Source organism: Papaver somniferum, chromosome 5 (assembly GCF_003573695.1).
Source record: "Papaver somniferum cultivar HN1 chromosome 5, ASM357369v1, whole genome shotgun sequence".
NCBI lineage: Eukaryota > Viridiplantae > Streptophyta > Magnoliopsida > Ranunculales > Papaveraceae > Papaver > Papaver somniferum.
In genome coordinates this window covers 145,725,673-145,742,322 of record NC_039362.1, presented here as the reverse complement: position 1 = coordinate 145,742,322, position 16,650 = coordinate 145,725,673, and the positions used below count along the sequence as shown (strand labels likewise).

General features: G+C 37.6%; 1 protein-coding gene and 2 pseudogenes across 2 annotated transcripts; 2 read left to right on the top strand and 1 right to left on the bottom strand.

Annotated features, from left to right (window-relative positions):
• Positions 1-703: 703 nt before the first annotated feature.
• LOC113283083 lies at positions 704-4,756 on the bottom strand (annotated as a pseudogene).
• A 124-nt stretch (positions 4,757-4,880) lies between these two features.
• Positions 4,881-8,943, top strand: LOC113283082 (G-type lectin S-receptor-like serine/threonine-protein kinase At1g11330). Of its 2 annotated transcripts, XM_026532238.1 has the most exons (8): positions 4,881-6,122; positions 6,219-6,577; positions 6,887-7,048; positions 7,137-7,291; positions 7,400-7,610; positions 7,723-7,960; positions 8,053-8,203; positions 8,304-8,943. In XM_026532238.1, the coding sequence occupies exons 1-8, from the start codon at positions 5,272-5,274 to the stop codon at positions 8,613-8,615; spliced, it is 2,439 nt and encodes an 812-aa protein (XP_026388023.1). In that variant the 5' UTR covers positions 4,881-5,271; the 3' UTR covers positions 8,616-8,943. The 2 variants fall into 2 exon arrangements, with proteins under 2 accessions (XP_026388023.1, XP_026388022.1); XM_026532237.1 differs by having other exon boundaries at positions 4,881-6,577.
• A 252-nt stretch (positions 8,944-9,195) lies between these two features.
• On the top strand, positions 9,196-10,818 carry LOC113279809 (annotated as a pseudogene).
• The last annotated feature ends 5,832 nt before the right edge of the window (positions 10,819-16,650 follow it).

The window sequence follows — 16,650 nt, the reverse complement described above, 5'->3', positions numbered from 1 at the left end:
TTTCATAGGTAGGAATTGGTGTTTGGAAAATGATCTGAAATTAAGAATTCATAAAAATGAAAATAAGAACAACTCTGGAAAAATCAGAGACAAATATATCCAGATTCGGTCTTTCAACTTTAAACTCTTTGAAATATGTGAATGCTAATCCAGATTTTCTTAATTCAGTCTCCAGTCCATCCGTGAAAGGTAAGGCGGAGAACATTGTTGGATTCCTAATTTTAAATGCAAACATTTACAATGTTCACATGATACCAGGCTATATGATACATGGTTTTGCTTCATCCTTCACATACTTACTCATGTAAGAAAGTAACAAAACTACTCATTACAAAATAAGGTCATCTGCAGCAGACTGTAGTTTACGGCAAATGTGAGGCCAAAACAAATATGCTTGCCAAATCCCAGGCTAGGACTCTACCATGCTAGTATGATGGCCAAAACAGGGAACATATTAGGTGCATGTAGGAGTGTCTGGTCTCAGCACACCATTATTCTGCTTCTTTCAGAATGAGAATCGTGAGACTTCCCCTTAAGTTAGGCTAATCGCAAAGTTCATAGAATCTGGCAGAGGTTTAGTCCTCCATAATAACCATGAGATTTTAGAACATTAGAAGTTCAATTTCATAGCCTTGTACGAGTACAAATTGAAGACAGACAAACGATAATGAAGGTAGAATTCGCAGAGAAAACATATGGAAGATGCTGCAATTCATAAAAGCACTTAAAATACCCCATACAATTATCCAGGGGTGAACTAACATCTACCCTAATAGGGATTGATCATTTGGCATTTGCCTATACTGCACTTTCTCAAGAGCCGCCAATAATGATCGAGCAAAAATTAGAGTATTACTTCAAGTCTATGTTCAAAACAAAAATTAAGCTTCCTTTCACCTTGAGAATGCTAACCTTGGCCAAAGCATTTACAATCAAACTTAGAATCTTCGTAACCCCAGCATAGATTAACAAAATGGTGACAAACATTCATCTACAATGAAAGCAAATTCAAAACCATTCAGTCGTAATCAAAACACTCACTGAATTCTTGCAAATGATAAGAAGCTTGTAAAGATTACCTAGGAAAGGGCTTAAATGTGAGAGTAATTACAAGTCTGCCAGGAATTGTCTTTGATGTTTCAACATTAATACAATGATGATCCTGTGATCCTAGATTCAAATAACAAAATACACTCATCAATTCACTAGTAAGATATACATACTCTAGAACTATGGCAGCTAAACAATTCATTTTTGTGAGGAAAAAAAAAACAAATAGTAAGCATACACCAAAGAATGAAATTACCTTTTCAATCTAGATCTTCTAGATGGTTCATCATCTTCAGAACGGTGATGATATTACAACCCTCCTAACTTTAGACCTTCATCATTTGAAGCATATAATTTCCTACTTGGATTCTTCTGCAGAGGTGGTTTTGGTTCTTCTTCTCTTCTTATTATTAGCCTTTTCTTTCGACAATCCTTTCTCTGATAGTGTTTTTAGCTTCTGGGCCTTTCGTTCTTCTGCTTTTTGTTCGAAACCGTCATCCATCATCTTCATAGTCGCAATACGTTTAGCTTTGTAAACCTACATTGATGAGTCCTCATGATATGTCAAGTTTTTCATAAAGATGAATCGCAAATAATTGTAATGAAAAGGAGCATTTTTCTGACGGGTAAGACTAACGATGCTTATTTATTAATTTCCATAAGAGACTGATGCAATTTGTGAAATTTTAGAATACATAAACAAAACGACCGACAGACCACTAAGCAATCAAATATTCTGTTGGACAGAGGTGTTGTTACCTTAGTAATGTCAGCAAGAACATCATTTTCTTTGCATTCAAACTTATCCAACTGCTTCCCAACGAAAGCCTCTCCTCCATGAATAAGATCTACATCGTTCTGCAAAAGATCATCAATAATCACTCAGTGTGAGGACAGACATTACAACGAGAAGCAACCAAGTGACCAGTGTTCCTTCACAAGCCCAAAGAGAAAAGTCTGAGCCGAACAACATTTTCTATGACTAACCTGAGTAACAAAGCTCACAGCCAGCCCTCCTCTGCCTGCTCTAGCTGTACGCCCAACACGATGAATGTAGTCTCTAGCATATCTGGGATAGGTTGGATCGAGTTCAGTCAAAAATTTATGTCCTGCCATTTTCCATAACAAAACAACAGAAGTTCTAAACAGTAAGGAAGTTTGCTAGTAACACTAACCTCGGAATATCATAATTTATGACAAGATCAACTGTTGGAATGTCTAAACCCCGACTAGCCACGTCTGCTGCCAGTAGAATGGGAGTCTGACCAGATTTGAATCGATGTAGTGCAGACAGTCTTAGAGCCTGGGACTTGTGCGAATGCAATCCCACTGCTGGTTGTTCAAGTTCTTCCAGTAACAAACTAAGAAGGTGACAACTCCTGATGTAACACCAATGCACGTAGAGATTCACAATATTATAAGAACAATTTCATTGCAACATTAACATCTGATAAAAATAAGTTGCAGCAAGTAAGAATTTAGAAACTTCTAGTTAGGAGAAACTTCAAACGCAAAACACGTAAGAATTTTACCTGCATGTAGAAACAAATATTATGGCAGAGCGAACGCCCATGTCCATTTTTGACAAAATGTAAAGCAGATAAACATCTTTCACGTTTTTCGGAACAAAAACATACTGTTGTTTAAGAGATTCAACAGTCTTAAATCCCTCATACTGCTCGTAAAAGTATGCCTTTTTTGCAGAAACCTCAAGCAGTGTTTGTAAGTTTTCTGTCATTGTCGCAGAAAACAACAGAGTTTGTCTATCTTTGGGCAAGTATTGAAGTATCGCACTCAGTTCCTTCTCAAAACCAACATCCAAAACTCTATCGGCATCATCTAAAACTGGAAACTGGAGAAAAAATTGAATGGACGAAATTAACAAAATATGTGGGCAACCAAATTCATGAACAAACAGTGAACATCCTGAGATACGAACAATTCAAAGACTACTTTAACATACTGTGGTTAGAGCACTGTAAAGAAATATGTGTACCTTGGTCTTCGAGAAGACAGATGGAAAATCTGGATTCTGTTCAAGGGGTCTTTTTCCTCCCTGGTGTCTATCACAACATGTGGGCGTTGCATCAAAGCTTGTGCTTGACTGATCATATCCATCCCTCAACAACAACAGCACATCGTAGGTGCAAGGATGCTCCAAGTGCCCTGAACTGCTCTGCCAATTGGTATGCCGGCTCCCTATTAGGTGTTATCACCAAAGCAAACACACCGTAGGGGTTTTCTGCAAGGCGGCTGAAAATAGGTAATGCAAAAGCCCCTGTCTTCCCACTACCTGTCTGAGCTAGACCTAAAACATCTTGACCAGCAAGAATTCTAGGAATACAGTGATGTTGAACTTGTGTGGGTTTCTTCATTCCAAGCTCCTTGCATGTTCGAGTAGCCCAGTCAGCTAAATGAAGATCAGAGAAACTAAGAGTATATGATTCAGGGTCACATGATTTTTCCACTTCTAAGGCTTCATTAGGTTGAGGATTTTCTAAAACTGGGGTTGGTTTTTTAGAAACTTTTGAAGTAAACTTGTTTTTCGAGAACAGCGGAGGTTGATCAACTGGAGTATCTTCCTCCATACTTGTTTTGCCTGCAAATGTTAAAGAACCAAAATCAACTATAAGTCTTTGCTCCTAAATCAGTAAGTTGAACTAGCCACAATCCATCTACAAAAAGTCTCCACAATAAGGAAGGTTGAAATCACCTGTGAAGCATCCATTTATGAGAAGGGGTAAAAATAATTCATATCGAAAACCTTACACTTGGTTCAAGCAGAAACTAGAGTGATAGTAAGTCTCTGATGATAAGCGATTTCTGTCAGTTGTAGACATTAAACACCACAATCTGAAATGTTGGGTCCTAGAGTAAGTGAGCTTATGGGTTCACACGATAGAGAAGGAACCAATATTCTAACAAACTGTAAAGTTTATGTTTTTATTGGACTTAAAATGTACTGGGGTATTACAGTGAAGTTGAATTCAATAACCCGAGATTAAATTTTGAGCATAAATATAATAATTATCAGACATCCACGGGAAATCATTTGAAACCCATTAAAGATTGAACCTTTAACTCAATATCTAGTACCAGAAGGAAGACAAAAACCCTTTGTGAACTCCAAATAGCAAAAAGAAAATTGCTAGAATGCATACCTGTTCAAGTAGAATAACGATGGAAATCCAAAGTGAATATCTGGGGTTTAAAGAGAAATTTCAAAGCCCCTAATGCAGACTCGTCTCATAATGTTAGGGTTTATCACTCTTTCAGTGGGACAATGTATATGTTTCGTAATATCCATGGAAGTTTAAGGTGAGATAAAGTTGAAGGCAAAGCCTGGGTCCTAAATTGACTAAAATATTGCAATAAGAAAGGGTCAGGTTTAGCTTCTGGGGAGACGGTGATTTACTCCGGCAGGTTTCTCTTTTGTGGGGTTTGGTCATTGGTGACACATGAGTGGCGCCTGTGTCAGCCAAACATCTCAAAAGGCTTTCAAAGGGCTTTTTCGAATTTTTAAAAACCATATTTTCTCCGACTGAAATTGAAAGGGCATTTTCGAACCCTGAAATTCATAAAGCAGTCAAAGATACTCCCTATCTGCCGCTGCCGATTCTTCTATCCAAAATGGACTCCGGTGTGGAGCTAGCAGTTGCTGTCAAGTCTACGGGACGAACTGGATCAAGAGAACAGGTGACTCATGTTAGGGTTTAAGTTTTATGATTACTCAAACGTTCGATCATGAGGAATATGAAAGGACCTGTTCGTGAAGGTGACAATCTCACTCTGCTCTAATTTTTCAAGGTAAAAATACATTTGCTTCCACAACGTTTTTATGTTTAAATTGGAGACTCAAGTTTGAATTTGATGGGAAAAAAAAAAGATCAGATACCAGCATGTCCAAATCAAGAATATTAATATGCCAAGGACTTGTTTCTCCTAAGAGCAAGTCTTATGGTGCAAGAGGGCATGGAAGTTTAATCCTTGAGTCCTTATAAGTTGTAATCTTGTCCAATTTGCTGTGTGAAAAAAGCTTTCCATGAGCCTAGTCAAGACATTATGGATGCATGACGAAATTGATACCAACTAAGAGAGTTGACATCCAATGTGTAGAAACTTCAATTTGTTGGAAGGCAGATTCAAAACTAAACCCTTTGTTCCGTTGACTTCAATATCTTAAATGTCATTCATCGTCTCAAAAACTAAAACAATCAAATTATGATCAATCTGAGTGTTATTTGTGCCGTAATTGTCAATAGGTTTCTTATTTTTCTTCAGTTTTCTCTCTTGTTTTTTGTGTTTCAGACCTGCTATGCAGTAGATAACAGCACCATTACACCAACCAAAGCCATAACTGACTCTCAGACACTAACTTCCAGCGGCGGGGTATTCAAACTCGGCTTTTTCAGTCCTCCTAATTCTACACATCGTTATGTCGGGATATGGTATGAATTTGATCCGAAACAAAACATTGTATGGGTTGCAAACAGGGATAATCCATTAAAAGATTCATCAGGAACCTTAAGAATTGCAGACGATGGAAATCTTGTGATTGTAGATGGACGAGGGGTTCTTTATTGGACTACAAATGTGTCTGGTATTACTGCACCTAAGAATTCAGTTGCGGAGCTATTGGATACTGGAAATCTTGAGTTTAGATTGCTAAATGAGTCTGTATGGCAGAGTTTCGATCACCCAACCCATACTTTTCTTCCAGGGATGGAGATTGGTGGAAGTACATTAACGGGAAAGAAACTAGAGCTTACATCTTGGAAAAGTGAATCTGATCCTTCAACAGGTATTTTTTGGCTCATGCTCGAGCTACTTGGCGATCATCCTCAGCTGGTCGTCCGGAGAAATGGGTCTAATTCTCGACTTTGGCGAAGTGGTCCGTGGAATAGTATAATATTCATTGGCATAGCTGAGATGACATATGCTCAGGCTTTCTCTTTGTCAGAAGATAATATGTATATAAGCTTCAAAGATCCTAATAAAATGTACCCGCAATTCGTATTGCATCACCACGGAACATTCTTTGGGGAGCAATGGGATGCGGATCTGGACAACTGGTATGATTTTTGGTCATCACAAATTAATAACTGTGATACTTATGGAACGTGTGGCTCTTTCGGTAGTTGCAATCCATCAAATTTGCCAATTTGCAGTTGTCTTATAGGATTTAAACCAAAGTTTGAAGATGAATGGAGTGAGGGGAATTGGTCAGGTGGGTGTGTCAGAAATACGCAATTGGAGTGCCAAGATAGCGGCTTCGGGAACCCAGACACTGTTGATGGATTCCGAAAACTGGAAAGCGTGAAAGTCCCTGATAATGCTATTGTTTCCTTGTTACTTATATCATTGTTGGAGGATTGTAAAATGATCTGCTTGAGGAACTGTTCGTGCTTAGCTTATTCATATGATATTGGTGTTGGGTGTATGACATGGGATGAAAATTTGGTTGACATACAACAGTTTACTCAACGTGGTGCAGACCTTTACATTCGCTTAGCTCATTCAGACATTGGTAAGTGATTACACATCAACGCTGGTTTCTATTTTTCTCATTAAGTTAGTTTTTCAAAATTTCATTCCTTCACAAAATTTTGAGCTAAAGTAGGAATATCACCATTGCTTCACAAAATTTTAAAACAACCCACCATCTTGTAATTTCCCTCAAATATGCTTGTTATTCTTTTTACACTGAATCTGATAGAACCAGCACAAAAACAATTTTGACAGTGATACCAGCTGTGATGGCCCTACTTCAGAACTTCTGGGCGTGTGAATGTTAGATTTCTTAGTTCTTACATGTGTAACCCCTTGTAAATTGTAGATCCTGTGCTAAAGAACAGTACAGATCCTGCTCGAAAGGACAATACGGATCATGGCTTAAGCAACAATGGAATAGTCATTGTGATTATTGCAGTCCTTGTCGGAACACTTGCCATCATCATTTGCACCTACTTATTTTGGAAGTGGTTGACAAAACAAAGAGGTATAACATCTCACCGTAAAGCTTTTAAAAAATGTAATTGAAAAAAAAACATTTTGAAAATAAAACTAAATTTGATCTGGAATTGCAGGAAATATTGCTGCCGATTTGGGCAACACCCATGAAGAGACTCCAGATCATCCAGATCAAGTGAAAGTGTTCAAATTTCAAGAGCTAGCAACTGCTACAGATAATTTTACTGGAGCTAATATGCTTGGCCAAGGTGGATTTGGGCAAGTTTACAAGGTATGCATACCGCAAACAGTTCGTTCTTTATTCTTGAATTTTCACTCATAAGTCAAATTCTAATAAAACGTTATACTGCACACAAAATTGTTTTGTTTTTCTGTTCAGGGAATGTTATTTGACGGACAGGAAATAGCCGTGAAAAGGCTTTCAAAGGGTTCTATACAAGGTTTAGAGGAGTTTAAGAATGAAGTCATGGTGATCTCAAAAGTTCAGCATAGGAATCTGGTTAGACTTTTAGGTTGTTGTCTTGAAGGGGATGAAAAGATGTTGATTTATGAATACATGCCTAACAAGAGCTTGGACGCCTTCCTTTTCGGTTTGATGCTCTTATACTGAATCAATTTCGTGCGCTTATGTCGATGTGTGTTGTGTGTATTTCAGTTTTTTTTTCTCATGCAACCTCACTTGTTCTGGTTGGTTTCTGTTAGATCCAACAAAACAGGAACTCTTAGATTGGAAAAAGAGATTCCAAATCATCGAAGGGATAAGCCGGGGAATGTTATATCTACACAGAGATTCTAGAATGAGAGTCATTCATAGAGACCTTAAAGTTAGTAACATTCTCCTAGACGAAGACCTGAATCCGAAAATTTCAGACTTTGGTATGGCAAGGATATTTGGAGGTAATGAACAGCAAGCAAGTACTAGAAGAGTAGTTGGGACACTGTAAGTAAAAGAAATTGTTTTAATGTGACACCAACAATTTGAATAACATAAATTGTCTTAATCGTTATTTTCTTTCAAATAACTGAATGCAGTGGTTACATGCCTCCGGAGTATGTCTTGGATGGCCGATTTTCCGAAAAGTCTGATGTTTTTAGTTTCGGAGTGTTGCTACTTGAGGTTGTGAGTGGAAGAAAGACAACAAGTTTTCACCATCTCGAGCAATCATTGAGCCTTTTAGGATATGTACGTAAGCAGTGTTTACCTTTCGAGTAACTTTGCAAGTACTTATTACTCTTCACTCTGATCTCTATCCTAGTTTCTAACTGCATAGTGCATTGTTTAGGCATGGCAATTATGGAATGAAAGCAAAATGGAATTGTTGATCGACCCTGCGATACTGCACGAATCAACTCCCTTAGCAGAAATTTTCAGATGTATTCAAGTGGGACTACTATGTGTGCAAGAATGTGCGGTAGATAGACCAACTATGTCTACAACTCTTTCTATGCTAACAAGCGAAATCACAACTCTTCCTGCTCCGAAACAGCCTGCCTTTATCGAAAGAAGGGTTCCAATGCCATTAGATTCCTTTGCGCATAGCTTGGGAGCAGCTTCTGTCAACCATCTAACTATGACACAAATCGAAGGGCGTTGAATTACGCTTGTTGCTTTTAAATAGTTTTGTGTTGAAGTGTTTCTGTATAGGTTCCTTTTGTTTTAATTTTGATATATAAACTTTGATGTCAAAATATCATGGTTCTAGTAAGATATGTGAACCATTTTGAAGTGTCTTATAAGCAGGCTGACATTGTCTACCCTGCCAATCAGAAGTGAGAGATTGTACAAAAAAAAAGAAGTTGCACATAGAGTTTCGGAGTCCAACTGCAAGTAGAACTAATGTGTTGATTGTGCACAACAAGTTTCTGGAACATTCACAATGTTAGATCGATCGAAATTGATTACGTGAAATTTAATTCTAGACATAGTACGTGTTGAGAGTCTCCAATCTGGCTCTGGTGACTGGTGAGCCTCTTATTGATATGTTAATTATTTTTATTTTTTTGAAAAATCGAAATATATATGTCAATAAATTAATGATCATTTAAAAATGATGGAATTAAAAAAATAATAATAAAAAATATTATCCCTCTAAGTTCCAACGGTGCCAACATATTAAATGAATACGCGTCTTGTATGGAACTCTCATCGTTTACATGTATCTTTCTTGTCATGTGTATTCATTAAGAAAAAAGTTTCTTGAGTAAAACCTCAAATATTCATAACATCAATCAAAAATCCGTGCTGTTTCGATCATATATTCATCAGAAGTGCTCAAGGTAATTCTCCACCTGAATCCATTCATTCAAATTAAAGCAGTAATCTTGTATATATAAAAATACTGACATGATGTTAGAGATTAGTTTGTATAGGGTTCTTCTTCTTTAATTCTGCAGTCGTATGATTCTATGAAATCACTTAAGAGGACCGTCTCTACTCTGGGATTAGCATAGCTAGGAAGTTGCAGGTCGAAAGAGAATGACAATCTGGCAGCTTCTTCTGGTTGTTAGAAAATAAATGGTTTACATTGACTTGGTAGCTCTGCTGATCTCAGCATCCTTTCATTTCCCCCTATTTTTGCATGTCTTTCCAACACATCTTACTTGAGGCTTAATTGATGATCTTTGGTTTCAGTCCAAAAGAAGACCAATCAATAGTTAGTATTTCCAGTTCCGATGAGTAATCTAGGGGAGGAAGTTGTTCGAGTTATCTCAAAATGCATGATAAAGCCGCACCAAATTTCAGAAGAAGCACACAAGGAGATCAATTTAACACCATGGGATCTAACTATGCTCTCTGCGCACGCAATACAGAAGGGTCTTCTCTTTGCCAAACCCCCACCTTCCTCTGATCATGAAGATGGCGTTATGGTCAAAATCATTGATCAACTCAAGAACTCACTTTCTCTCACCCTTAGCCATTTTTATCCACTTTCTGGCCGCTTATCAACCAAAAAACAAGATGGTATAATAACATATGACTGAGTAGTGATTAGTAGTGTGTCTGTGTGATGTCATGAGTGTGTCAGCAAGAGAGAATTGTAACTGCGTAAACAGCACGTGAGAGTGTCAGTTGAGTCGAGTCGAGAGAGGAGATCTATATAGAGTCAAGTCTGTCCTGTAAACAAATATCTTTCTTTCAATCAATTTGATTACAAACCGTCAGCAATGTAAACATGAGGATTCTCAATGTTACTAGGGTATTCGTGTTCGTACAAAGTTTTTATAGACTGCAGTAACTCTCAAGGAGCTGAATTCATCCACGCAATTGCAGAATATGTCACAGTTGTTGATATTCTGAACCCACTCGATGTACCCTCAGTGGTGAGATCTTTTTTTGCTTTAGATGGTTCGATAAACCATGATGGACACTGCGAGCCTTTGCTTGTCGTACAGGTTACTGAGCTTGTTGATGGGTTCTTCATTGATTGTTCTTTTAACCATGTCGTCGGTGATGGCACCTCTTTCTGGCATTTCTTTAGTACATGGGCAGAAATCTGTAAATCAACTTGCAGGTTGCTCATTAACGATAGGTCAAGACTGAATCCACCCTTGTCCATGAACTACTTTGGTTGTTCTGCCGGGGTAGTGATGGGTACAACCAAGGCGGCAGAGCTACTTAGCCATGGGCTTGGATGGGCTGCTTGGTTGTTGCATGAAGCTGTAGCTGGTCGAACAGATGATAAAGTGCGGAAGTGGCTGGATAACTGGTCAGTGAATCCCTCGTTTCTTCACATTGGACGGTTCTATGGTCAGCCTGTTGTCACCGTCTTCACAAATATAGGATTGAGAAGAAGATAATTCTTATTATGATAATCTTATCAATTTTGGTTACACAACTCATGAATATATAGAGCCCAATATTACGATTAAAGCAAAGATCCTATATATTAGGAAACAATATATTATCCTTAAATAAGGATATATAATAACACTCCCCCTCAAGTTGGTGCATAGATATCACGCATGCCCAACTTGTCCAGAAAATTCAAGTATTTTTTGCTTGACACTCCATGTGTGAGAATATCCGCAAGTTGTTCTTCAGACTGAACCGGTGGCAGCTCAATAATGTTGTTGTCCAGCTTCTCTTTGATGAAGAACCTGTCAACCTCTACATGTTTAGTACAATCATGTTGAACAGGATTATGAGCAATATCACGCGCAGCTTTGTTATCAAAATACAGAGTAATAGGATCCTTGAGAGGAACCCCCAAATCCTTAAGGAGAAGCCTCAACCACAAAGTTTCACAAATGCCATCTGCCATACCTCTGAATTCAGCCTCTGCACTTGATCGTGTAACAATATTTTGTTTCTTACTTCTCCAAGTAACTAAGTTACTTCCCACAAAGGTAAAGTAGTCTGCAGTAGAACGTTTGCCATCTATTTCTCCTGCATAGTCAGAATCTGTATATGCCACAACCTTTTTATAATCTTCATTTTTAGAGAATAAAATTCCTTTTCCAAGAGCAGACTTTAAATACCTCAAAATACATAAAACTGCATCCATGTGTTGTTTACCTGGATTGTGCATGAATTGACTAACAACACTGAATGCATAAGCAAGATCTGCCCTTGTGTGAGATAAATACATCAATCTCCCCACAAGTCTTTGATCCTTTTATCAGTAGGAACTTGATCAGGTTCAATACACAGATTTACCTTTTCTTCTAAAGGTGAATGGACTGGCTGACATGCCCACTTCTTTTAGCAGATCAAGAACATATTTCCTTTGTGATAAGAAAATTCCTTCACCAGATCGAGAAACTTCAATCCCAAGGAAGTATTTCAATGAACCAAGATCTTTCATTTGAAATTCCTTTGATAATTATCTTTGCAAAGATTTTCTCTCCTCTGGATCATTTCCTGTCACCACCATATCATCTACATATATGATAAGAGCAGTAATTTTACCCTTCCTTTTCTTTATAAACAAAGTATGATCAGAATTACTCTGACGATATCCAAAGTTCCTCATAGATTTGGTTAATCTGCCAAACCAGGCGCTTGGATATTGTTTTAGTCCATACAATGACTTGTTTAGCTTACATACCTTCTTACCATGAGATCCTGGAACTGAAATACCAGGTGGGAGCTCCATGTAAACTTCTTCAGTTAATTCACCATACAAGAAGGCATTCTTAACATCAAACTGCTGCAAAGGCCAATCCAAGTTTGCAGCAAGCGATAACAAGACTCGCACTGTGTTGATTTTCGCTACTGGAGCAAAGGTTTCTGTATAGTCGATACCATAAGTTTGGATGTACCCTTTAGCAACTAATCTTGATTTACAACGTTCAATCTCACCATTTGCCTTGTATTTAATGGTGAAAATCCAATGACACCCCACAATCTTTCTTCCTTCTGGACAATCAACATAATCCCAAGTATCATTATGAAAAAGGGACCTCATTTCTTCTTCTATAGCTGCTCTCTATTTTGGATCAGCTAATGCTTCCTACACATTGTTAGGAGTAAAAACAGTAGATAGTGGATTCACGAATGCCTTATTAGCTTTAGAAAAACGGTGGTGAGAGACATAATGATTCATAGGGTACTTAACCTTACTAGAGATTTCAGGTTCATATATGGGTTTAAGAATCCCTCTGTTTACACGTTGTGGAAGTTGTTTCCTTGATTCTTCAAAAACATCCGTAGCAGACGATTGGTTTGGTGTTTCATCTTCTTGAGGTAACGCAGACTCTGGAATCTCTTCTATCATAACCTCATCTTGAATCTCTATATCACGATCCAATATTGTACTTTCTGTTTCTTCTCTTGAAGAACCTTCATCAACAGATTCTCTTACCATATCATCAGAGTTGACAATAACAGATACATCAATTTCCAATACATCTTCATCATAGTAAAGAGTCTGAATTTCCTTATGGTACTCCCCCTGAAGTTCAGACTCACATGAAAAATACATAGTATCTTCATGAAATACAACATCCAAAGTAACAAACATTCTTTTGGTTGGAGGATGATAGCAACGGTATCCCTTTTTGGTTGTTGCATATCCCACAAATACACACTTCAGAGCTCTATGAGCCAACTTATCACGTTGGTTCTTGTGCAGATGAACATAAGCTACACAACCAAACACATGAGGCGGCAGATCAGGAACAGTTGGAGCCACAACTGCTTCAGCAAGAGCTTGATGGGGTGTTTGAAACACAATGGTACTGGATGGCACTCGATTTATAAGATATGCTATAGAAGTAAGTGCCTCTCCCCAATACATCAATGACATATGTGCTTCTATCAATGAAGCACGGACCACTTCCAGTAAGTGACGATTCTTTCTCTCTGCTACTCCATTCTGCTGAGGCGTATTAGAACAAGTAGTTTGATGAATAATTCAGTGTCCCTCCAAATAATGTTGAAGGTCAGAATCCATATATTCACCACCATTAATACAGCTTCCCACACTTAACACCATAACCAATCGTTTGCTTCGTTGTGATGTCCTTAAAAACACAACAGTCAGGCCAAAATATCACTACACAATGTAAAGTATTAGTTATTTGGGAAACTGATAGGAGATTACAGTCTAATGTAGGAACTACTAAGACATAATCTAAGTTTAAAGTTTCAGTGAGAGATATTGACCCTTCACCAGTAATTGGAGCTTGTGAGCCATTTGCAGTAGAGACTATTTTTTGTAAGGATGGTTTAAGGGGAGAGATTTGTTTAGAATCACATGTCATATGGTCTGTGGCACCAGAATCAACTATCCATGAATTATACGAAACAAGTGAAGAAACATTTAAAAACTTACCATCGTTACCTGTCCTTGCTACTGATGCAGATATTACCATGGAATCCTTTCCTTTCTTTGTTGAAGCCATTGGAGCACCAGAATTTTTCTTTGTCTCCTTCTTCCTCTCCAGATGTTGATCCCACCGATCTGGATATCCAATCAACTCGAAACATATGTCAATTTTATGTCCAGATTGATTACAGTGTGTACACTTAAGTGATGACTTGTCCACCTCAGTCTTTGAGTATCTCTGAAAGGACCCTTTTTGATTGTACCGGTTTCGAGTTGCCATAGCAGCAGGTTCAACTTCTTACGATTCTTTTTCCATCGTTGTGTGTCGAACAGATTCACGACGAACGAGTGCATAACATGATTCCAATTCAGGAATAGGATCCTTTCTCAAGATTTCACCACGGATCTGCTCAAAACTTTCATCTAATCCAGAAAGGAATATATGCACCCTTAGGAGCTGAATTGATTTTCGATAGGCTTCAATATCATTAGAATTCTCCATAACCAGCTTGTCACGATGATCCAGCTCTCCAAATATTTCAGTTAGTTCTCCGTAATAAATTGAGAGTGCTCTGCCATTTTTTTTTCCCGAAAACGCTCGTCGATTTAGAGTAGATACCTGCATCTCATCATCTCCATCATAAAAGGCTTTAGATAATACATCCCAAATCTCTCTAGCAATAGGTAACCGAATATATCTCTTCATGATTTCAGGTGACATAGACATCAACAACCATCTCTTGACCTTTTGATTATCTGTGTGTCACTTCTCATATCTTGGATCTTCCTCGGTAGGTTTTCTTGTCCTTCCCATAATAAATGAGGTTTTTTCTTTTTCAGCAATATGCACCTCCATGATTTGTGACTACAAATCATAGTTTGTTTCATCAAGAACAATCCCAGCCTTGAATATTGCACCTTCAGATTGAACGATAATAGGAGCAGATTTGTTTTCCATTTTCCCTTTTTGTTTTGATTTATTTTGGTATAATTCTGAATCACTACCCATGATTAAAGAACCCTAGCTCATAGATACCATCTTCACAAATATAGGATCGAGAAGAAGACAATTCTTATTTTGATAATCTTATCAATTCTGGTTACAGAACTCATGAATATATAGAACCCCATATTACGATTAAAGCAAAGATCCTATATACTAGGAAACAATATATTATCCTTAAATAAGGATATATATTAACATTGATATGTACGGCTGCGAGTTTGGTTGGGGAAAGGCAATGGTTGTTCGCAGCTGGTCAGCTTTGAAATACAATGGGAATGTATGGTCATACCCAGGTTGTGAAGGTGGAGGGAGTGTGGATTTAGAGATTTGTCTTCCACCGGAAACTCTCTCCGCACTCGAGTCTGATGAGGAATTCACAAGCTCATTTTAAAAGTCTCTGTTGGTGGCATTATTTGTTTTGGTTTCACCTATTTGTCACCCACATTTTTTGCCACCTCTATCAAAATATCAAAAATAATTTTACTTTTCAATTATATTTTTCCTATTTATCACCTGTAAAAGTCAAACTAAATTTGACTACAACTCTTACCGACCTTATATTTCTTCTTCTTCATCTTCATTAACCCCCTTCTTCACCATTGAGAGCTTGTACGACTTCATATAAGTTTATGTGAGATACCCGGACAACATAAAACGTCCATTTCTTCCATACAAAGATCACAATGGAACTTTAATCTTTCCTAATGGAAGGTTCCTAGGAGTCCATCACAATGGAACTTTAATCCCAGGTTAGAGTTTCGCTTGATTATGGTGAACCAAAGATTGATTATTTCTCTTTTTAATTTGTTTATTTGTGTTAATGAGTAATACTAAATGTGTTCATAAATTATTGACGTATTCAATTTTTATATGAAGTTGATTTTAGGCTATACAGTCAAACTACAACTGTGACTACCGTTGCCACGCAGTTGTAGTCGTCCAGATCTTTTTTTTTACAAGATTTTTTTTTTGTTTTGTTTTGATCAGAAAGTCGTCCATATCACCACTAACTATATCAGTGGTAAGTCGTCCGGGATTTGGCGACCACATAATATATGAATTTTTGTCATAGCCATTTCAGCGACTAAGAACTCCAGGTTGTTACAACCATCAGTACGAACCCTCTTTCCCTTGTTTTTTTTTCTTGTTTCTCGATAACAAAAGACGGGTGAAGGTTGGTGGGTGGAGATGGAAAAAAAATTTATTGGGAATTTATAATTTTTTATTTATTGGGATCGTTTAATTGTTGGGTGTAAACAAAATGTCAAAAGATGGTGTCTAAGATATTCTAAAATCTGTATGGGTGGTGAATATGATAAGTGTGGGTGACAATTTTTGAAGCTTTTGTGATCTCACAGATTGTCAAGATAGATTATCTGGTTTTCTTTCTCTGCCGAATCTCCTCTGCGACTCAGTGGGTTAGCAAATGCCGCATCTTGAAGAATTTGAAATTTCAAAAAGTCCGTTACAAACAACTTCCGTTAATATTTCTCGTAGTTGTCGCAAAGACTCACAACTATGATGTCATATCCTGGAAAACAAATTTCCTTATTGAAGAAAATTCTCATTCTTTGAGATTATCTCCGTCACATGATTTTATGCTGAATATCTTCCAAAATTCAACTCAATCCCTTATTTTTCTAGGGTTGAAGTCTCATAAAAGTATATCAAAATCCAATGTCTCCTGTATCTGCCATAATCATCAATATGATAAGAAATACTTTGAACTCATATCATGGCTGAAGAAAGTAACTAATCTATTACTGATCTGGCGTCAAAATTTATGCAAGCTGCTTTAGATTTTGGAGATGTGGAGGAGATTGTATATCATGAGGCAGAAGATGTCGAAGATAA